Below are 24007 nucleotides of genomic sequence, written 5' to 3'. Positions count from 1 at the left end.
GTAGAATTATTTCATTCCACTGTTGTCCCATTATGGTTTCCTTTGAGAAGTCAGCTCAAAATCTTATTGTTGTTGCCCTGAAGATAATGGGTGTTTTTTCCTGCTACTTATTGACTTGTTTGTTCCTTGTGCCCTCATCATCCCCAAAGGAGCATACAAGCCACAGGAGGATGTGGGCCTCATCTCACTGAATCTCAGGACTTGGAAAAATGCCTGGGCAGAGCAATACATTAATGTATGTTAGTAGTTATTAGGAAGACTGATCCCATATAAAAATCTTTGGTTCACTTCCTAAATTCTCTCCATAGTATCCGACATTGGGTTTTCCAGTCTCTGTAGGATGATAGTGGGCAATTCCTTCACCTCTGCCTCACCTCCGTGTTTCACTGGATAAACCCTTCTTAATGGGACATTGGTTTCTTAATAACAAAAATAAACCTTTTCCTTAATATCTGTGATTTTGTTTTCACCTCCTGAGAAGTGATAACTTATAGTCAACTGCAGGAAAATTTATTTTTCAAATTGCCAAGAAGCTTCTATAATCTTCCTGAAGTGTCTTCCAAAAGAAGTCTGTGGTAGCCAACAGCATCACAGGATTGTAACGCTACGTAACATCTGGTAATTCATACATTTGCAGCTGCCTTTCTGCTACCAAGACAGTTCCCTCTCTCTCAACCTCTAAGTTAAATCTGCAGTCCCAAGCGATCTCCTGCCTGGCGCCTCCTGATTCATATCACTCATTAGCCTGATTATTTCTGTTCAAAATGTTCTGGTTCCTCTTTGCACAGAACCTTTACAGATTTCCAGTTCATGACCACAACCCCAGTAGGTCGGGAGTTCAGTTCCAGAGTCCTCCATTTTTCGTCCAAAGTGTCTCCATCCCCATGTCCCGCTCCTGTCCCGGCTCTCGCCCCAATTCCAGAGTTCCTGCCCCCTCTCACCCCCTTCTTACCTGGAGCTTGTGCAGTTGCAAAGCATAGCCTTTCATGAACAACTCGAAAAGAAAACGCAGATGCCCTGGCCCGGAAAGCTCCTCCGCGCTCCGCAGTCTCGGGGTGCCAGGCCCGGCTCCAGAAGCCTCGGCTGCCGGGAGGGCGGCGGGCATCGCGGCCTTGGCTCTGGCCCCGGGCGGGCAGAGGCCGGAGCGGGCCGCCCGCATCCCCAGCAGCGCCCACCGAGGCCTCGCGCCGAGCAGGGAGACCATGGTTAGCGCCGGCCGCCGCGCCCAGCCCCGGAGTCCGAGAGGCCGCGCCGCCCCCGGGACAGGTCGCGGGGGGTGTGGGGGGCGGACTCAAGGGCGACGGTCAGGGCCGCGCGGGCGGAGGCGGGCCGGGTCCTCGCCGCGACTTTCTCCTCGGCCCTCAGTCCCCGCGGCAGGCCCTGGCTGGACACAGACGCCGCCTTCTCCGCCTGCGGGGTCCCGGCCCCAGGCGCAGACCAGCAAGCTCGGGACGCGGCTGAGGGGGACCCTGGCCTCGGCCGCCTCTGCCCGACGCCCGCTTCGCGCTGGCGAGACTCGCCGCGGGCTTGCAGCTCGCGGGGCTCGGCTCTGCGCCCGGGCGCAGCGAAGTTTGGAGAAGTTTTCGGTCAGGCTTCCCAGGCGGGGGACCCCACCCAGCGCGCGTGGCCGCGGGTCGGGCCAGCAGAGTCACCCCCGCAGCGCCCTCGTCCCACAGGCTCCCGCTTCGCCGAGGGGCCTGGACGCCGCGGGGATGTGCAGACTCGGGGCTGGCTTCTCCCTCAGCACCCCGGACTCATTGGGGGACTCTGAGCCCCGCCCAAGGGGGGCTGAAAAACTAGGCCCAGCATCCAAAGTCCTCTGATACCTGGAGGAGAAAAGGCAAAGTCAGTATTTGATTTTTAATTGCAATTCTTTCCGTCCTCTGCACACTCCCAAGTCCGGTAAGGCAGGATTTTTCAGACTGCAGGTTGTTCTTAGGAAAAGTTGAGCTCAGTATTAAGCGAACCCTCTCGCACCCACCAGGTTCGTTTTCTTGATATTTTGTATCTTTTTAACCTCTTAAAAAATGGACTGCTTGATGACATTTTCTTACTCCCTAATAAATGTACTTAATGCTACACATTTTTATGTTATCCCACTTGGCTCTGTTCCACAAGATTCACGGCAGTTTCTCTCATCAGTCATTCCCAAAGAGTGATTAGTTTCTAATTTCCATTTTGATTTCCTTGTTAATGGAGGAGTCACATAAGAAGGTGCTTTTAGTTACATGTAAATAGTTTTGTTTGGAAAGGGACCATTCTTTTGTTATTAATTGATAGTTTTAATTAATTATAGTCAGGGTGTATATGTTTTGCTTTTTTTAGAATTATTGAAATGTGTTTTGATGGTCTAGTCCTTGTGTTCTTCCTGAATATTCCATATGTACTTTTGAAATGCAAATGTTCTGTTTATTACCTTACGTTATTTAAATCTTCTACAGTCAAACTTATTTTTGTCTACTAATTTATTAGCCTCTGAGAGAGGTATGTTCTAGTGTGCCCCAAATAGTATGGACTTGTGAATTTGTTTAAATGTGTTGTATGCCCAGCAACCTTTGCTTTATATTTTGCAGTTTTTATTTTACAAACATTTTGTATATTAATAAAGTTGGTACAATGTCCATTGAAAACCCATGACCCCAGCCCAAAAGTACTAATGAAATTAAAAAGAGGAGTGGTCTGTTGTATACACTTTGGCATGAATAACTTTAATTGCTAATAAATATTAGAACTTTTCTGGGATTTCCTTTTCTTTAATCTTAAAATGCTTTCTTTCAGGGAAGCCATCTCTGGAGTCAGTCTCTATGAGTCAGTCACCTCACTACATCCTTGTAAATAAACCTTTTATTAACCTTTTGTGTGTGCCTGTAGTGGAGTATTAATAAGTCCCTTTTAAACGCGCGGTGAAAACCCATAGCCAAAAACCCGTTCAGTATCGGGGCTGCTCTATAACAATGTCATCCCCAACTTGGTATTCCTCTGCTTTTGGTCTAGACCCTCAGATTTTGAAAATAGCTGTGGGTTAAGGGAAGGTCATTTTTTTCACAGTTCCGATCTCTGAAAAACTGCCATCTCCCACTGAAAGTCATAGTCCATAGTGAAGCAATCACCTGCTAGAACTTTGGGGAAAGTGGAAAGTCATTACGAGCATCAGCATGGGTCAATCTTATTTATCAAAAACCTGAAAATGCAGAGTCCTAGAGACTCTCTGTACACACATGTAATGTTTTGTAACAAGAGAGCACTATGAAGCGGGCTGAGGTCTGATCATCAAAAATCAGCACAGTGAAAAGAAGTGATAATGAATAATAGGCACTGAGATTCAAATTACCAAATGTTTTAGAGAGTGGGATGCCAGTTTTCAATTCTGGTTTGAATGCCACATTCCTAAAGAACTCTTTTTAAGAATAAAAAGGAATTGAAGGAAAAGGAAAAAATTCTAAACTACTGAATGACCCCCTGCTTATTCCTGATAAACTTCAATCACATCTTCTTCCTCTATTCCCAGTAGTTTTGGAATTGGTTATCAGCAACTCTCTGACCTTCAAAGAGAGCACCAAAGTGAATTCATTGTAACTCCCTGTCGTTGACAGTAGGGTTATTTGAGTTTCTTGAGAAGTGTGCTCATTTCCACTTTGAAGTGAATCTCATTAGTGTCCTATCTGATGACTTTGAGTTTAATGTATTCTCCTTCTTATGCTCCAAGTCCTCAGTTAAAGGTTTGCCTTCCAGTGGGACATACTAATGGTGGCTTTCTCCAGGGTCTTTGCACAGCAGTAGAGCAGTATCTCTCCCCAGGTTTTATTCTATATTTTGAAGATCTATGTTAAGCTCATAAAAGTTTCATGATTATTATATTCCTGATGGATGACACCCTATGTAAATTTGAAATATTAAATTGCTTTGGATTTCATTTGTTTGATTTTAATATTGTTACTCCTACTGTGTTTTTTATGCATGTTTGATATATCTTTATTCATTCCTTAATTTTCAACAAGTTACTTTGATGTATCTCTCATAAATACCATGTAGCTGGATTTTTTTTTATCCAATAGGAGAATTTTATCCAGCAATAGAAAAATTATTTTTATAATTTGAGTGAGTTTAAAAATAAACTATAATATAATTCATGAATAATTCATAAAGGAGGAATTATATAAGGCTCTTAAACATATAAAAATGTCCAACTTTACTTAAAAGACAAATGAAAACAGCATAAGAAACTATCATAGATAAGACTGGCAAAAATCAAAAGTTTAATGCTACTTTATACTGAAAATGTAGAGAACAGACTCAATCCTGGTTCTAGGAGTACAAATTGTTATAAAGCTTTCAAAATTTAAAATGTACTTGCCTTTTGGGCCTCCCCTGGTGGTGCAGCAGTTGAGGGCTGGGTTGCGAAGCTGCCCACAGCTTCTGCAGTGCCAGGTTGGTTCCCTGGCCACCGGCGAGGGTCCCACATGGCGCACAGACATCTCCTGCCACGCCCGCTGCTCCCCTCAGCAGTGTATTTTGTCAGTCTGCCTGTTCTGTTCCCCGCTCTGGCTCTGGTGAATTCTCTTGCCCTGCGCTTCTGACTGTACCCAGTGCTTGTATAAATAAATAAATAAATAAATAAATAAATAAATAAATAAATAAATATGGGCCTCCCCGTTGGCGCAGCGGTTGAGCGCTGGGTTGAGAAGCTGCCCGCAGCCTCTGCAGCGCCGGTTCAATCCCCAGCTGCTCCCCGGCCACCAGAGGAGGGTCCCACATGGCGCGCAGACCTCTCCTGCCTCCGGCTGTCGGTCCTTCTGCCTGCTCTGCTCCCTGCTCTGGCTCTGGTGAATTCTCTCACCCTCCCGCGCTTCTGACTGTACCCAGTGCTTGTATGTATAAATCAATCAATCAATTAAAAAAAAAAAAACCACTTTAAAAAAATAAATAAATAAATCTTTAAAAAAAAACTTGCCTTTTGAACCAGTAATACTAGTTCTAGGGGGGATTTATTCTATAAATAGACTTATACATTTGCAAAATCACAAATATACAAGGATATTTATTGCATCACTGTACAAATAAAGGAAATAAGGGAAACAAATTAAATGGCCATCAGTAGGGGACAAATGAGATAATTATGGTTAAAACCATGTGTTTAAATCATTTACTTTAAAAACAATGACATAGGTCTATATGGAGTAATATACAACAATTTTCCAGATGCATTTTTTTAATTAAAAAAAAAAGCAAGATGCAGAACAGTGTTATAACTACCATATAATTATGCCAGTACTTGCTCATGCATAGAATTACACATGTATTCGCTCTGGACAGATAAGTAAGAAACTTGTAATAAAACAAAAGTTGCAGGGGCAAATTTCATAGCACTTACTTTTAAACTCGAGTTATATAATATGCATATGTAATATTTACTTTTTTTCAAATGGCTTATTCAAAAGTCACATCTCAAGGGCATTTTCTTTCGACTTTTCTGAAAACTCATTACACAAAGTGATGTCTGATTGTCCATTAACTTGTTCGCTTGCCAAGCCTCTTGAAAGTAGAGAATGTTTGCATGGATTTCAAAGGAATACAATTGCACAGCAAAACAGCCCCAAGGAAAAATCACCCATAATTCCACCACTTGAAAAATGTATATGAAACAACAAAATGCAAGACCCTGCTCTGCTTCCCCAAAGCATTCCCTCAAAATGAAGCATCATTTATAGTTTAGTGCATATTCTACCAGACCTTGTTTTGCATTGCTAGAAACATTTTTTTAACTTCAGATGAAAAATCAAGCTGCTAGTTTAATGTGAATTCCTTAAATCGTATAAAGACTCAGTGTTTTTTAAAGATTTATTTATTTATGCATACAAGAGCTGGGGTACAGGCCAGAGTTTTGGGGGGTGAGAGGATTCACCAGAGACAGATTTGGGGAACAGAACAGGCAGATAGGCTGAAATACACTGCTGAGGGGAGCAGCGGGCAAGTCAGGAGAGGTCTGCTGTGCCGTGTGGGTCACCTCCCTGGCTGGGGATCGAACTTGTGATGTAGTGGCTGTGGTGAGCTTCATAGGTTGCATCTTAACCCCTTGTGCCACCAGGGATAATATGTGAATAATATGTACCAGCTTTAAAGGGCTATTGTAAGAATGAAAGATAAGTTCAGCACTTAACACATGTTCATTACCATGCAACAGAATGTCTTGTTCAATCTTATAACCAGTGCTTTGTTTACTTCTTTTAACAAATGAATAACAAGTATTGCATCAGTAGGCCTGGGGTAGGGTCTGCATTTTCTAACAAGGTCCCAGGTAATGACTAGGTGTCTGCTCCATCTATCCTATCTTGAGCGGTGGGATTTAGAGATTCACAGACACTGGGAGGAAACACTTGTAGCTGATCGCTCTGGGTATTTTCATGCTAGGAGCACCTGGAAATTCTGGGGACATCAGGAAGTTCAAAGTTTATGCTTTACTCAGAGAGAACCACTTATAGAGGACAGAGAAACTAGAAAAGTTTGACAGAAATATGGGGATCCTCCAACACACAATCCCTTCAGGACATTTGCCAAATTCTGGGGTTGTGAGTGAGAGGCTTAAAAATTTAAGGAGAAAAGCTTCCCAAAAGCAGTTACTTTTAGCAGTCTTGCAATATATGTAAAATTAATGTATGTCAATAATGAAGAGGTTCTGCTCACCCAATTTAGTGTATGTGTGTGCACGCACACACACAGTAAGGGATAGATTTCCACACCACTAAGCAATATTCTGATACCCTGCCCTGTAAGGTATCCTATAATTCAGTTCCGACACTATCCCCCTGGAAATACCAGTAGATTCCACAGGTTGGGGGCTCAATCTCACAGACTGCTACCCTCCACTTCAGAAGCCAATTGCAAGCCCTGGTTGTCACCTATACTTCTGACCAACTGGCTATAAATCAGATCTTCCCTCAACCCCCTTCAATTCATTTGCCATTTTCCAAACTCAGGAAAACCATTCACTCACTATGTTGCCAGTTTATTACAAAGTATATTAAAAATCAACAGCAGATAGTGAGGTCCAAAACAGGAGGCTCTGATCCTGTGGAGTTTGGGCCTGGCATTGTGGCCCATGGAAGTGTTCTGGTTCTCCAATTTGGAAGCTCTGCAAAACTCCTTTTGGGTTTTAAGGCGGCTTCATTACACAGTGGTTGATTTAGTCATTGGCCATTAATGACTTGACTCCATTTCCAGCCTTTCGCATTCCTAGAAATCAGGCAGTAGTCCCCATCCTTAGGTGCTTTCCAAAATTACCTCATTGACATAACCCAGTTGTGACAAAAGACACTTGTGTTGAGTAGCAAAACACCCATTTCACCTTTGTGACTCTGAGTTTTCAGAAACTCAGTTAAAAGAGATCAAATAAAACAAAAGATGTTCTTATTACTTTTATTGATCTGGAAATACCATAGGTTTTGGGAGCTGTGAGCCAGGAATCATTGACAAAGACCAAATATATATGAGAAATGGATTTTGTTCCTCTAAATGACCATATATATTTTCAATAATAATGCAAAAGGAAAAAGGGGGTAAATGAAACTAAAGTGTTTTAACATTCTAGCTGCTACGTAGTAAAACCAATCACTTTTATTAGACTTTTGTTATAACTGCTTAACAAACTGTCCAAATACTTAGCAATTTAAAACAATCATTTTATCACACATACAGATTCTGTGTGTTAGGAATATGGGGTGAACACAGTGGGAATGATTTACTGTGTTCTATTATATCTGAGACCTCAGGAAGACTCACAGGCTGAGGGCTGAAAGAATATGGAAGGGCCTGATGAATCGGAGACAAGGATTGCTCTCCAGAGTGTCTTACATGACTCTCCACTGGCTTGGCTTCCTCACAGCTCACTAAAGTCAGGGCAGTAGGACTTACACATGGCAGCTCAGGGCTCCAAGCATGAACTTTGCAACTAATAAGGCAGAGGCTGCCCAAACTTTTGTAACCCAGCTTTGGTCAGAGCAGTCACATGTTTTCCAAGATTCTACCAGACTTCACTAAAGTTGGCAAAGTCAGTTGTTGAATTGCATTTGTGCTGAAACAAATAGTTGCAACCACCTTATAAAGTAACCGTCTTCCACATTAGCCATCAAGAAGTGCAATGTGAAACCACAATGAAATAATGTCAGCTTTTACTAAAACAAAATCACAAAGGCAATGAGTAAAATTAGAAACCCTAAATTACAAATATCCAAGCATTGTTCTACCTCAACTGGAACCTTCTGGTAAAAGTGTTAGCTGCTCTAAGAACTATGGAAATCTAGACATATTTATGAAAACTGGACTGTGCCTCCCTTTGGTTGACAACTAGCAGAGGTTTTGATTTGGCCATGTATTATTTCATCATTTTTAGTGAAGGAAAACTTGTCAGAAACACTAAATGAAGAAAATGTTAAAAATCATTTATAAATTATTATTTTATGATCTGTTCGGGTATCCTTGATCACATGATTACTTCACTGTCACATTTGTCCATATCCTTGTATTCTTCCTTTTTTGGTTTCATATCCCATCCTTCCTTCATCTCACACCTTCTCCTTGATTGCTAAAGTCAGCAGCTGCTACGAAGTACTAGAAAATGGAGTGGTTCGTACATTCATTAACTCATTCAATAACCTTGCACAGGTCATGTAATGTTTTGAATGTCATGTTACTAATCTAAAGAGTAAAGATAAATAATGTCAATAGTAAAGGAATTTTTGGTGTGTTATATATACACACGTGTCTACATAAAGAACTATGCCTGGGGCCTCCCCAGTGGCGCAGCGGTTGAGCGCTGGGTTGCGAAGCTGCCTGCAGCCTCTGCAGCGCCGGTTCAATCCCCGGCTGCTCCCCGGCCACTGGAGGAGGGTCCCACATGGCGCAGACCTCTCCTGCCGCCCGCTGCTCCCCTCAGCAGTGTACTTCGGTCCTTCTGCCTGCTCTGCTCCCCGCTCTGGCTCTGGTGAATTCTCTCACCCTCCCGCGCTTCTGACTGTACCCAGTGCATGTATAATCGAAACAAACAAACAAACAAATAAATAAATAGAAAGCATGCCTCTATAAAAAAAAAAAAATTAAAAAAAAAAAAAAGAACTATGCCTGGATCATAATAGAAACTCAAAAATGGTAACTTCAATTTTTTTTTGTTCAAGTGACCGTTGTAGGGAGACACTTTCACACATATTAATAAAATGTATAGAATATTTTCTAGTGACTATTGACTTTTCTTCTGAAATATGTAAGATTCTCAATGTGAAAACAGGCAAAGGGTAAGCCAGATCCAGAAGACCACATATTTTATGATTCCATTTATGTCATCTATCCAGAACAGGTAAGTACACAGAAACGGAAAACCGAGTGGGCTGGGAGTAGGGAGACAGGAGTTTCCCTTTCGATTGATGAAAATGTTTTCAGAAAGAGGTGATGTGGTTGCACCCATCATGAATGTACTGCCACTGAAACATTCATTTTAACCTGGTTAGTTTTATGTCAGTTTTACTTCAGTTTCTAAAAAGAAAATGTTATCTTTTGAAATCTTGCCATTTGTGATATGTGGATAGAACTGGTGGGGATTATGTCAAGCAAAATAAATCGAGGAAGACAAGTAAGGACTGATCTCACTTACATGGAATATAAAGAAACAAAACAAAGAACAGACAAAACTAAGCAAAACAAACCCTAAAAATCTGACTCAGAATTGAGGCTACTAGAGTGGGAGGGAGTGGGGTGCAAAAAGGGCAGGAGACCCAAGGGACAATAGTGGAGGATTATTGGTACTTTGGTGGTGTGGACCACACATCCGAAGAGGTGTGAACAGTACCCCTATTGTCATCAAGCGTCATAAACCAATGTTATCCCAATAAAAAAGATAAATTAAAAAGAAAATGCTAAAATGCTCAGCTTTTAAATGCACTCTGATATTTTAAGTAGTATTTCACCTATGTAAACAACCCCCAATCAAGAGCATTGCCACCACTCCAGAAACTTCCCTTTTCCCCCTTTTCTTGCTATACTATTTTTAAAAAAGATTTATTTTTATGCATATAAGACCTGGGGTACAGGCCAGAGGTGCAGGGGGTGAGAGGATTCACCAGAGACAGATTAGGGAGCAGAACAGGCAGATGTACTGAAATACACTGCTGAGGGGAGCAGCGGGCTAGGCGGGAGAGGTCTGTTTCGCCACGTGGGTTTCTCTCTGGCCGGTCGGGGATCGAACTCGTGCTAGAGGCTGTGTCGGGGATCGAATGTGTGCTGCAGAGGCTGCGTTTTGCTTGATAGTGTGGTGCTCAACCCCTTGTGCCACCAGGGATGCCCCCTCTCATCCTTTTTTAAAAGTCAGCTGTAGCTGCTTACATGCAACTCACCCCTATTAGGGGTAAATTTGATGAGTTGCTGTACCTACCCTACAGCCAAGGTAAATTTACAGTGTGTCCCTGCACAGTCAGTCCCTGGCAAGCCCTCATAAGCTTTCTGCCCGTACTTTTCTGCCTTTTCTAGAAGTTACGTAAGTGGAATCACAAAGAATACAGTGCTTTGCTTCTGGATTCTTTCCCTTAGCATAATGCTCTTGCCATTCATCTCCATTGTGGTATGTATCCGTTTACTCCTTTTTTATACCTAAGTAGTATTGAATAGCTAAACCACAATTTACTTCATTCACTTGTTGCTATTTGGGTTGTGCTGTTATTAATAAAGTTGCTGTCAACACGTGCCTGCCCGTGTGAACTGCCAGGTTGTATGTTAACAGCATGTTTTACTTTTAAGAAACTGCCAAGCTCTTTTCGAATGTACTATATTGCATTCCCACTAGCAACATAGGAACTACTTGCTCCACATTGACACTTTAAATTTTCGTCTCTATTTGAGCCATTTTAATTTTACTACAAACATGGTGACTCATAGCTTAGGTTTTTTTTTTTTTTTTCAGTGCCCCCCAACCCCGAAGTCGTGTTCAGGGCTTCAATAGATCACAGTAAGGGACCTACTCTGCTATGTAGCAAGCCCAATCCAGAAGCAGGTTATCTTTAAGAACAGTTTTTAAAAATATAACATACCACAGATATTAGACATGAGGTATTTTTGCTTTATTAGAGAATTTTATTTTTTTTCCTGTTTATTCTTATAACATTTAAAAATATCATTAAAGTTTTATCTTGGTTAAGCTTATCTCTAGATTATCTGAAATATTAAACAAATGAGTATAAAAAGGAATAGTGTAGTACCAGGTACCCCAAAAACATGCAAGGGGCAGCACCCTTTTCAGGTTTCTCTGGGTAAGAGGTTCCCTGCTCAGGCCCCAGTCCAATGTGCCCCTGTGCCACGTGGGGAGCACTTTATAGCCTGCCTTGATAGCACTTGACAGGGCAGAGACCAGAGAAACAAGGCTGAGTCAAGGTGCTCTACAGTTCAGCATTGATGGGATTCTAATTTAAAGGTTCAGCCATAATCCTAGATGGCAGAGGCTTAGCCCCACTGGCCCCTCAGCCAAGCAAATACACCGACTATGTCATTAGATTTTTAAATGCACCTCCCTGACTACTAGTGCTAAGGTCCCAGTCCTTCTAAGCTAATTATCTTGATTAAATCCTCATAGTTGGTATCCCATGCATAGACTCAAAGTGTACTTTTATCAGTTTTATAATAGCACTATACTACTGTAGGAGTATTGTAGTACTGTGGTTAACATGCTGTTATTATAGAAAATGTTTTGGTGGTGCTGATTTTAATTGTCCTAGAATCTGCACTATGTATTTCAGGCACTTTGGTGGGTGCTTTACTTGTATTTCCCCTCTCTTCGTCATTTAACCCTCGTAACCACCCTGAGGCAGACTTTGGTCTCCCACAATTCAGAAATCTTTTCAAAATTGTTTTTTCCCATGAGTTCTTAGCATTCCATGTGTCTCAGTCCATTATAATAATTAAGGCACAAGTGAGTTTTAGAAAACTGCCCTATTGTTCTTGTATTCTTTCACCTTTAAGAAATCTGCCAAGAGCATCCTAAGACTGCTTGCAGCTTTCATTGCCCCAAACTGATGAAAGGTCAAGTCAGATGAGTTTGTACAAACCCCTGGACAATGAGCGGACATACTCTGCCACAAGGGTTAAGCAGGATCAGGACCTTAAGCAGAATGCAATGGAGCCGCCTCAGTCACACAGCTCTGAAAACTCTGTTTCTAAGTCTCAAAACAGTTGGAGGGCTGATTTGAGCAGTAGACGAGAGCAGTAGACAAGGTCTTGGAGAACCAATTCAGAGGAACCCAGGAGGGCAGGTCCTCTGGCTGCTGTTGGTGGGGATCTTATTTGGGTAACTCAAGTGATGAGGAAAATGGGAGTTTTCTGGGATTATCAACCTTCATTGACTCAGTGTTGGATGGACCCAGAAGGCAGTCATTTTCTGGGAGGGACAACCACCCTAAATAAAATATTCTGAATCCCTAAGAATGTACCTGTGAAGGCAACTTCTCTAGATTGTTCCTTGGCCACAGCACCAGTTCAAGCTCTAAGCACTTTCTTCTGCACTTATCTCCTCCCTTTTTTAGTCACCATGTAATTACTGCCTCGCTCTCCTTTTTGTATCAAAGCTTCTCTTGGGATAGGACCGAATAAAATATCACTCAATTCACTTTTATCTAATGTTAATGTCCTTCCTTATTCAGGGAATTTGCATTCTGTGAAATATTTAACCAAAGGAAAATGTTCTCAGCAAAAACAGTGGAATGAATGATAGTGTTTCTGCATGCAGGTGTGTGCATTTATGTGTGTGTGAAGCCGGGAGTGTTCTGGACTTTTTCACCTCTAAAACATCTCAACAGCTGCTTCACTTCCCTTGTGGAAAGGGTTTAACATTTCTTACCTGCCTTTCCCTACCCCAGAAACAGGGCTTAGATAACAGAGAAAGGCATAACCATTCATTAAGGGCCCTTTATGTCCCTAAATGGTTTTATCATGTTTTAATTTTCACGAACCTGCAATGTACCTATTATATTCACATTAGTTTTTAAAAGACACCAAAAAAGTTAGATGACAGACCCAAGGTCACAGAGCAAAAGTAAGATACGAACCCCAGGTCAGCCTTCAGGCCCATGTTCTTGTCTTATCAGTATCATCCCTTCCCTCTAAATTACTTCACTCTAAATAATCTCTGAGCAAATTTGAAGTAAACATGCATAATGACTCCTTGCCCCCTAACCTAAGTCCTTATTCCACTCTTCCAAAAATACCCTGCAACCCTGTATTTCCTCAATTCAGGAGCACTCACTCCCATTCCAAACAGGAAATGGGTTAGAGTTCTTAACTTAGGAAGACAAATGACATGTTCTGGAAAGACTGACTCTACCTACTCCCAAATTTCAATTTCATACATTAGCCCCATTCCTTTCTCCCATCCAGCAAAACACCTAGATCTGTCAGATACTCGACTGTGGTAACAATGAAAAGTAATCATTATAAACTACTAAGGACATTATACTTTTATCACTGTCATAATTTCTTCAGTCCACCCCCAACTCCAATACCTTCATTCCCATGATGCTGCAATGGGGTACAGGAATGGAAATGGATTGATTGTGTAGTCTGGGGATTCTCAGAACGCAAAGAATCAGTAGTTTTAAGCTGAAGAAAGAAGGGAGAGACCAGAGTGAGCCTGTGAGCAGAGCTTCCTCCATATGTGCAGAAAGGAAAATGTGGGTATCAGAGATGGGTTATTTGGTTTCTTCTTGGGCCCTGATGCTAGAAAAATGAAATAAAGGGATTGAAGGGGCTAGGGAGGAGGCGAGTGGCAACTGGGAAGTGCTGCTTTCGGAAAGGGCATAGTTGAAGTGAAAACCATCTGATTCAAATTCCCCCACCATCTGATTCAAATTCCCCCACTGTGTGCTCTCCCTGGGCTCCACTTTGCCCCTGGAGTGAGGGGAAGTGGAGCTTCTGGTTCAGGTGCTTGTCCTTCGAGATCTCCATCGTACAGTTCGCTCAGTCAACATTTATTGAACACTCACTATTTACCAAGTCTTAGGGAGGGAGGTAGATACAGTTAAGAGTACTAGAGTGTAGTCAGTGGTCTCATTGAAGTGTATCCTAAAGTGGTGACTGCTCCTGAAATCCACCCCCAAGCCACCAGACCCAGCCTGCCCCAGCGACCTATGGGCCAGACCCTGCTAACCACACAGTGAAGGTGGTGAAGTTGAACCTAAGAATTCCTGTGTTGTGAGGAAACCTCAACTCCTTCCACCCTCCCCCAGCACTGTGTCCTGTTTTAGATAAACACAGACAATAGTAACTGGGATTATCTGGGCTCCTTCATTGAGGTGATGAGAAATCCACAAAGTTCATAGAACCTCTCGTCTCACAGAAAGTCAAGCGCTAAAGAGGTTAATAACATTCATGAGAGGAAAGTCTAGAATGTTGAACAAGTAGCGATACGAAGTCAGAATAGGAAGACCAAAGGTTGCTGGTGGATCTATGAAAGGAGAGGTGGTCTGGAGGTGGTAAAGCCCCAAGACAAGGATAATAGGAAACAGGTCATCATGTCAGTCTCTCCCTGCCTAGTTAATGGGGCAAGTTTGAAGATTTCTGAAAGTGGCTCCTCAGGTCGAGGAGTGGGGTAGGGGAAGTGAGACCTGAGGAAATGAGGACCTTCAGAGGAATCTCCTCAATTATAGAACAAAAGGACTTCTGGCCTAAATTCGTTCAGTATGTTTTCTCCTCTTGAGTTATAATTCAATCTCTGCATCCAAGCCCCAAACAAACCACACATGGCTCTCTGAAGGTAGAAACCAAACCCTGTTTTATAAGGCTGAGTGGCCATAATTGGCTTCTCTGCTGAGATATGCGGTGCCAGCCAGGCAGAAAGTGACAAGAGGGTAAACCTCCTTCACCTTCTCTTCATCCATACCACCCCTCCAAATACCCATCTTCTGCAATTCGACGACTTCAAAAAATATTCTGAGGACGGGCAAGGTGGAGGGGGTGGGGGTTCAGGCTGGCTGGCTGGCTGGCTGGCCAGTTCCTGTGAGGTAGCTAACACTGGTGCTCCTGGACAGGGGCTACTGGAGAGAGGCCAGTCATGGGCTCATAGCAGCCAGGAGTGAGTCACTCGTAGACTGGGAGGCTGGGGAAGGAGAGAGTCCTGAAGTCCGCCCAGAGTACTTGATCACAGGTAACACCTGGGCAGAGTGGCTGGGCTCTTTGCTGGTGTCCTCACCGTCGACTGAGGAACTGAGTTTCTTGGGGAGAGGGGACAGGCCAGCTTGGGTCTTCTTGGGCTTGGGAGAGTTCCCATCTTCAGAGAGTGGTACGCTTCCCTCGGAGGAGCTATGTTTTCTAAAGGGAACAGGTGGGGAAAGAAGTAACTGATATACTGTATAGCTGAGACTTTAACCTGTGATATGCCTTTAGTCTGGGCCAGACACAACATTACAGTGGTATATTCCATAAAACATATATATTTACTTATATAAATGTAAGCATACATCAACATTTATATTTATATATAAAAATTTATATAATAAAATTTTATATATTAAAAATTATATATATATAAATTTATATATAAAAATTTATATATAAAAACATTTATATTTATATTCATATTTATATATATTTATATATATCTCCATAAAATAGATTTTATGAATCTGAAGGCTTCAGTGCTGAAGTGCAAGTGTGAATGTGTGAGTGCTGGTGGGCTACAGATCCCTACAGCTAGCAAGTATGGCTGACAGTGGTGCTTCTGCAGATGATTCTGGGCTCTAGCTCATCTTCACTGAGCAAACCAAGAGCCACCAGGAAGTGGACATTTTGGCTGCATATTCTGATATTCTCACAATTCCCCAGTGGGAAAATGTTGATCTCATCATAATCTGGGAAGGAAGAAAACTCTGAACTCACACAAATACCTTTCCCTTTTGCAGGCAGCACTTACCCGGGCTTGCCAGTCTCTGATTTAGAGAAAGTATTGAACATCATGTCGCCCTTTGGGGTAGTGAGAAGTGATGTCGGGAGAGACCACTGAAAAGCAAAGAAGCCAATGAGGTCAAAAAGGCTAGGCAGAGGTAAGATGGAAGTGTTTGGGGCCAGGGAACTTTCCCAGCTCTACCGCTGAGTGATCTCAGAGCTCCCCCAGCTCTACCCTCAGCTATGGGGACCATGTAGAAAAAAGTCTTGGTTATCTATGGATTCAGACAAGAAGCTGAGGCTAAGAGCACTTTTTGATCCTTGAAAAAAAGGAAACCAGAGAATCCTGAGGCTATTATTCCTTTAAAAGGGAAGGGGGGAGGGCATAGTGGGGAAGTGACTGGGTCTAGACCTATATCCAACCCATTCTGTGCTTGTCAGGCATAGGACAGAGGGGCCTGAGATGGAGATGAGCCCACTCCCACCCCACACCAAGGCATCACTCACTACTGGAGCAGAATCAGAGATGGCTCCTGTGTGGAAACCTTTGTAGCACCAACTCCGAAGCAGATCTACTCCTAGGACAAGATTAGCAGGGATGTCATTAAAGAGAGTAAAATCAACACTGCCAATACCTCTTGCCAGAAAGGTCCATTGCACAGTCTCCTGAAATTTAATCTCTCACTGAATATGGCCTCTTGTGGGCAAGGAGAAGGCATCACCTTTTAGCTTGTTGCCATGGTACTTCTGTTCCCATTGGGTAGTGAGAATGTTGAAATATCGTGGCTGCTCAAAAAAGCGAAGATAACGAGAGGAGATACGAGAAGGAAAAATTCGTTCGAATTGACCACGGCGAGAAAACTCATCCTCCATCTCAACCAGAATCCGAACGTCATCTGGTGTCAGGACATCCAGCACGGATGCATAGAAGTCCTATGGCCAAAGGAACAGAGAGGATGAGGATGTGACACAGTGTAAGCTGGAGGCAGAGAACCACGCGGCTGGGGGACAAGGGGCACAGCTCTGGGGTCCCAGGGCTCTAAGACTGCAGGACCACCAAAGCAGCCTGGTGGGCCAGTTCCAGGTCTCACTATTCCCAAGTCTACTGAGCTTAGCTGAGAGAGGAAGATACCACTGGGCGCAGAGGTTAAGCAGTCTGTTGGAGGAGTCAAGATCATAATGTAGCAACTCATTTGGCAATAGTCTTGAGCTCGCTACTCTAACCAGACTCCCAGGAGCTTATACACCTTAGGGAGAGAAACCCAAAGGATCTACAACTCTAGCAAAAAGAATGAGCTGAGTACACCATTTTTTAAGAGCTGTGGCTCTTGAAAACATGGTGAAAGTCATCAATGCTCTCAGAGAACGATGTATGTGCCAACAAATCTCTGCACACCAAAGGGATCCCACACCTAGATAGGAAACCTTACTCTACAGAAAGGCAAACCTGGCTGCCTCAAGATCCCAAATGTTTGACCAGAGCAGCTTCTGCTGGATAGCAGGCAATCTCCTACCTGATCAGGAATTTTGGGGGTCAGATAGTAGGCTTTCTTCATCCTCTGTGCAGTGAAGTGCTCTGGGGCCATTCGACTTTTGTCCCTGGGGGAGCTGGGCAGGCTAAGGTAGGGGTAGAAAGGAAGCAAAGGGTAAAGTCTGCAGGTTTACATCCTGAGGACGTGTAGAGGTCGGTCCTTACCAGAGAAGAGAAGGAAGTATGGACAGCTGACTAGATCATACTACAGTGCACCCCACACAAGTAGCTTGTCTAAAAGTCAAAGATCAAGTACTGGAAGAACTAAGAGAGTACAAAATACCTCTTTAGATTACATCGAATGGGTAAAAAGACGACCCTGGAATAATCACTGTACAGTTTAGTTTAATTTAGTAAACACGTAACTAAATACCCAATCCAGTCCTATTGGCTGTGTGATCATGGGAAAGCTACTTGACCTCACTGCACTTCAGTTTCTTCAACCACATTACTATAATTACTAGTGAGAATGAAAGATGGCCTCCAAGTTGCTTATGGGATGGTCAATGTCAAATGATAAGTAACCACCATAGCACAGAGCCAAACATGTGTCTACAAGGTATGGTGGAGAAGACAAGTGCTGTTACCAGCAAATCAGGATTTGAATCGTACCTCTACTTTATCAGTTGAACAACCTTGATGGGTTACTTAATACCAGTGATTTTCAGTCTCCTCAGCTACAAATTTGAGGACACTAAAGTTGCTATAGAAGTGCCAAACAGGAGGGGAGCGGAGCAACATGGCGGCGAGGAGACGCTGCGAGTAAGATCTCCCATTAAAAAAAGTTAATAGGGAGGAAAAGCGGCAGGTCCCAGTGAGAACCGGGACACGGAAGATAAACGGACGACTCCAGCAAACTGCCCGAAGAAGAAAGTGGCCATAAAAGAGGACCAGAAGGGACGGAAGCGCAGAACCCTGCTCCCCTCCCCCGCCCACAGAGGCGGCACTCTCCGACCGGCAGAGAGGAGGAAAACAACAAACTAAAACTGCCAACAAGAACAAACGACGCAGCAAGCGGGACTGTGCGTGGAAAGGAACTATTGCAGCCACCACACCCTGTGAACGGGAGCTGTGGAGAACCCCCGCAGGATCCGCCGCGGAGGTGAGCTCCGGGCGCCATTGAAGAGAGCCCCGCCCAGGAGGAGACCAGCCCCAGCACACAGCCCCGGCCACCCGGTAAGCCTGCGCGGAAAGCGGCGCGCGGGAAAAACAGACGCGGAGCGGGATTGCGCGGGGAAAGCGGCGCGGATTGCGCGGATCGGATCGCAGCTGCCCAGGTCCCCGCGCCTGCGACCTAGGCTTGCGGGGAGACGACCTAGGCTTGCGGGGAGACGCGCGGAGGCCCTCCCGGAGTGAGCAGGAACCAGGCGCCCAGGCAGGGGAGCGGGATTCAAAAGGCGCCATTCCCGCGCCACTGATCTGGGCTACAGCCCGCGCGTCCTGGAACTGAGGGCTTTGGAACTGAGACCCGGGGCACGAAATTAGGGGCGTGGGTTCCCCACGACGGTGGGGCACAAGGCAGACACAGCACCCCAAAGCCGTTGAGGTGTACCCTACCATCCCTGCTCTGCTCCCTGTCCCACTGGGTGGAAAATCAGCTCCCCAAGGGCTCCAGGAGAGATCTCTGGCGCCACCTAGCGACTTGAAGCCAGCACAGGCTCCTGAAGCAGCTAGTGGCCAGCTGGGGAGTTAGCCCACGCCGGGCCCCTTCCGAACAAGTAGTCTGAGCCCACAGGGAGAGCGAGCACCCAAAGCCGGGGCAGACCAAGCGCGCAGAAGAGTGTGCCTGAGACCGGACGCGCAGGGAGTGTGTCCCACATCACCATTATAGAATAGGGACATTTCTTCAGTAAAGACTACCTGCAGAAGGCTTCCTCAGGAGCCAGAGGTGAGCAGGGGAAGTTCGCCCACGCCAGAACCCCTCTGGCCTGCAGTCCAAGCCCAGAGGGGGAGCAGGAACCCACCGCCGGGACAGACCAGGCGCACAGGGGAGTGTGTCCCCACATCGGCATTTTAGAACAGGGACCTTTCTCCAGTAAAGACTGCTTGAAACTGACAGATGACTCCTGGAGGAACCAGGGGGGAGCAGAGAAGCCCACCCAAGATGCCGGCCAGTCCCAACTACACAGTGTCCCAACGCATACGGCAAATTAGAAAACAGACAGTAGGGAGGAGAAGAACCACACGCAACCTAGCAACTCTCCAGAGAAAAAGCACACCACAAAAAGAAAACCAGCCCCCAGATGGCAACGACAGTAACTTGGAAGAACTTCTGAGCCTTCCAGAAAGAGAATTTAAAATTGCCGTGATTAAAAAACTGACAGAAGTCATAAAGGAAAACAATGATAAGGGAAAAATAATCAACGATCAGAAGAATGAAATTGAGTCCCTAAAGAGGGAAGTAAAAGAAATGCAGGAGATCAAAGAATTAATGGAAGAACTAAAGAATTCTGGGAAAAGCAATGAAAGCAGAATTGATGAAATGGAAGAACGAATAAGTACTCTTGAAGACACAGAAATAAAAAGAACCAAAACAGAAAAGGAAAGAGAAGTACGAAGGAAAAAGAATGAAGAAAGACTTCGGGAACTATCTGACTCCATGAGGAAAGGAAATATAAGAGTTATAGGAATACCAGAAGGAGAGGAGAGAGAAGTAGGAACAGAGAAAATATTCAAAGAGATAATTGAAGAGAACTTCCCAAATGTGAAGGAGGAGCTAAAAATTGATATACAAGAAGCAAGAAGAACACCAAACTTCCACGACGAAAGGAAAAATACAGCAAGACACATAATAGTAAAGCTCCCAAGAATTCAGGACAAGGAAAAAATAATGAAGCTGGCAAGAGGGAAGAAACAGATAACATTCCAAGGAAAGCCAATCAGGCTGACATCAGACTTCTCCGAAGAAACACTACGGGCAAGGAGAGAGTGGAGGGACATAGTCAACAGACTCCAAGAAAACAGATGCCAACCAAGAATACTCTATCCCGCAAAGCTCTCCTTCCTCTTTGAAGAAAGAATATGGACTTTCCCAGACAAACAGAAACTCCGGAATTTCATTGCAACTAAACCCCCACTCCAAAAAATACTACAAGGAGTCCTAAAGCCAGAACCTCAGAGGGACGAATAACAATGAAAGAAGGCCAAAAAAAAAAAAAAAAGTTATTAAAAGAATAAATAAATAAAATCAAAGGAAAGACAAACACAATGGCAAATACAGATGTTAACATATCAATATTAACTCTAAATGTAAATGGACTAAACTCTTCAATAAAAAGACACAGAGTTGCAGCCTGGATTAAGAAACAAAACCCAACCTTTTGCTGTCTCCAGGAAACACATTTAGCTACAAAAGATAAAAATAGGCTCAAAGTTAAAGGATGGAAAACAATCCTACAAGCAAATGGACCAAAAAAGAAAGCAGGAACAGCTATACTTATATCAGATAAAACAGACTTCAAACTCAAAAAGATAAAAAGAGACCCCAATGGTCACTACATTATGATCAAGGGGACAATACTTCAAGAAGAAATAACACTCATTAACATATACTCACCAAATGAAGGAGCACCAAAATATATCAGACAACTGTTGTCCTCTCTGAAAACAGACATCAGAGAAAACATACGTAGTGGGAGACTTCAACACACCACTATCAACAATGGATAGATCAACAAGACAAAAAATAAGTAAAGAAACCAAAGCTCTAAATAAGGACCTAGAGCAATTGGGCTTAACAGACATCTATAGAACACTAAACCCCCAAAAAACGGAGTACACATTTTTCTCAAGCGCACACGGATCATTCTCCAGGATCGATCACATACTGGGGCACAAGACAAACATCAACAGATACACCAAGATTGAAATCATATCAACCATCTTTTCTGACCATGAAGGCATCAAACTAGAAATAAACCATAAAAAGAAGGCAAGGAACTTTCCTACCTCATGGAGATTAAAAACCACACTACTGGAAGACCACTGGACTAATGAGGAGATGAAAGAAAAAATTAAAAAATTTTTTGAATTGAACGACAAGGAGGACACCAATATCCTAAATGTATGGGATGCAGCAAAAGCAGTAATAAGAGGAAAATATATAGCAATAGAAGCTCACATCAAGAAACAAGAAAGAACTCAAAGAAACAACCTAATCTCGAAGCTCAAAGATCTAGAAAAAGAACAACAAAAAAACCCCAAAACCAGTAGAAGAAAAGAAATAATAAAAACCAAGGCAGAAATAAATGAAATTGAAACTAAAAAAACAATCCAAAAGATCAATGAAACCAAGAGCTGGTTCTTTGAAAAAATCAATAAAATAGACAAACCCCTAGCCAGGCTCACAAAGGAAAAAAGGGAGAAAGCACAAATAAACAGGATCATCAATGAAAGAGGAGAAATCACAACGGACACAGCAGAAATCAAAAGAATAATCAGTAACTACTATGAACAGTTATATGGAAACAAGTTTAACAATCTAGAGGAGATGGACAAATTCCTACAACTCTACAATCACCCAAAGCTAGATAAAGAAGAAATAGAACACCTAAACAGACCAATTACAATTAGCGAAATTGAAATGGTAATCAAAAACCTCCCCAAAAACAAAAGCCCAGGACCTGATGGATTTACAAATGAATTCTACCAAACATTCAGAGACGAATTAGTGCCTATCCTTCACAAACTCTTCCAAAAAATTGAGAAGGAAGGGACAATACCAAACACGTTCTATGAAGCCAACATTACACTAATACCAAAACCGAACAAGGACAACACAAAAAAGGAAAACTACAGGCCAATCTCCCTAATGAACACTGATGCAAAAATCCTCAATAAAATTTTAGCCATCAGAATCCAACAATGTATCCATAAGATAATTCACCACGACCAAGTAGGATTCATTCCAGGGACACAAGGATGGTTTAACATCCGAAAATCAATCAACGTTATCCAACACATCAACAAAAAGAAATATAAAAACCATATGATAATATCAATAGATGCTGAGAAAGCTTTCGACAAAGTGCAACACCCATTCATGATAAAAGCCCTTGAAATTCTTGGGATACAAGGAACATACCTTAACATCATAAAGGCCATCTATGACAAGCCAACAGCCAGTATCATTCTCAATGGTGAAAAGCTGAAAGCAATTCCATTAAGATCTGGAACAAGACAAGGATGTCCACTCTCACCACTGCTTTTCAATATAATACTGGAAGTCCTAGCCAGGGCAATAAGACAAGAGAAAGACATCCAAGGAATCCAAATAGGAAAAGAAGAAGTCAAACTATCACTATTTGCAGACGATATGATATTATACATAGAGAACCCCAAAAACTCCACAGAAAAGCTAATTCAACTCATCAATCAGTTCAGTAAAGTGGCAGGATACAAAATCAACACGCAAAAGTCAGTAGCCTTCCTATACACAAACAATAAATCTGAAGAAGAAGAAATCAAAAAAACCATCCCTTTCGTTATTGAAACAAAAAAAATCAAATATTTGGGAATAAATCTAACAAAAGAGGTAAAGGACCTATACAAAGAAAACTATAAAATACTGTTAAAAGAAATAGAAGACACAAAGAAATGGAGAGATATCCCCTGCTCATGGATTGGAAGAATAAACATTATTAAAATGGCCATCCTTCCAAAAGCAATATACCGATTCAATGCTATTCCAATCAAAATTTCAATGTCATTCTTCAAAGAAATAGAACAATTATTGATGAAATTCATATGGAATCACAAAAAACCCCGAATAGCCAAAGCTCTCCTGAAAAAAAAGAAGGGAATGGAGGCATCACACTCCCAGACTTCAAACTATACTACAAAGCCATAATCATCAAAACTGCATGGTATTGGAACAAGAACAGACATACAGACCAATGGAATCGAATAGAAAATCCAGAAATAAACCCACAGATTTATGGTCAACTAATCTTTGACAAAGGAGCAAAGACTATGCATTGGAGCAAAGAAAGTTTGTTCAATAAATGGTGCTGGGAAAACTGGGTCGCTACATGCAAAAGAATGAAGCTTGACCACTACCTCACACCATACACAAAAATCAACTCAAAATGGATTAAAGAATTAGACATAAGACCTGAAACCATAAAATATATAGAAGGAAATATAGGCGAAACACTACGTGATTTGCACATCAAAGACATCTTTACAGACACATCACCCAAAGCAGTGATAGTGAAGGCGAAGATAAACAGCTGGGACTACATCAAATTAAAGAGCTTCTGCACAGCAAAAGAGACAATAACAAAAACAAAGAGAAACCCCACCAACTGGGAGAACATTTTTGCACCCAACACTAATGATAAAGGACTGATCACAAAAATCTGCAAAGAGCTGATGAGACTCAACAACAACAAAGAAAATAATCCAGTCAAAAAATGGGCAGAAGAGCTAAAAAGAAACTTCTCTGAAGAGGAAATGCAAATGGCCAACAGGCATATGAAAAAATGTTCAACATCACTTGTCATCAGGGAAATGCAAATCAAAACTACCATGAGATACCATCTTACACCAGTGAGAATGGCACATATTAAA

The 24007-nt window shown here is 42.7% G+C and overlaps 2 protein-coding genes and 1 pseudogene across 7 annotated transcripts in view; all 3 read right to left on the bottom strand.

Moving 5' to 3' along the window:
- LOC119256216 (sterol 26-hydroxylase, mitochondrial) overlaps positions 1-1206 on the bottom strand; it is a 30418-nt gene extending 29212 nt beyond the window's left edge. The window contains exon 1 of the mRNA XM_037524056.2: positions 953-1206. Within this exon, the coding sequence (XP_037379953.1) occupies positions 953-1204 (252 nt within the window). The 5' untranslated portion in view covers positions 1205-1206. The remainder of the gene's footprint in view (positions 1-952) is intronic.
- A 2233-nt stretch (positions 1207-3439) lies between these two features.
- Positions 3440-3652, bottom strand: LOC119254844 (small ubiquitin-related modifier 1-like; annotated as a pseudogene).
- Positions 3653-9118: 5466 nt separating this feature from the next.
- Positions 9119-24007, bottom strand: part of TTLL4 (tubulin tyrosine ligase like 4) — a 42142-nt gene continuing 27253 nt past the window's right edge. For all 6 annotated transcript variants that reach the window (XM_037524053.2, XM_054700093.1, XM_054700094.1 and 3 more), the window contains 5 exons: positions 17421-17523; positions 16629-16839; positions 16414-16484; positions 15935-16020; positions 9119-15333 (listed from right to left, as the gene is read on the bottom strand). In XM_037524053.2, the coding sequence (XP_037379950.1) occupies positions 15075-15333; positions 15935-16020; positions 16414-16484; positions 16629-16839; positions 17421-17523 (730 nt within the window). In that variant the 3' untranslated portion in view covers positions 9119-15074. The remainder of the gene's footprint in view (positions 15334-15934; positions 16021-16413; positions 16485-16628; positions 16840-17420; positions 17524-24007) is intronic.

Source organism: Talpa occidentalis, unplaced genomic scaffold (genome assembly GCF_014898055.3).
Source record: "Talpa occidentalis isolate TD23 unplaced genomic scaffold, MPIMG_talOcc4v2.1 talOcc4.3, whole genome shotgun sequence".
In the NCBI taxonomy this organism is placed as follows: Eukaryota; Metazoa; Chordata; class Mammalia; order Eulipotyphla; family Talpidae; genus Talpa; species Talpa occidentalis.
The sequence above is the reverse complement of the archived record's forward strand: the minus strand, read 5'-3'. Positions and strand labels throughout refer to the sequence as shown.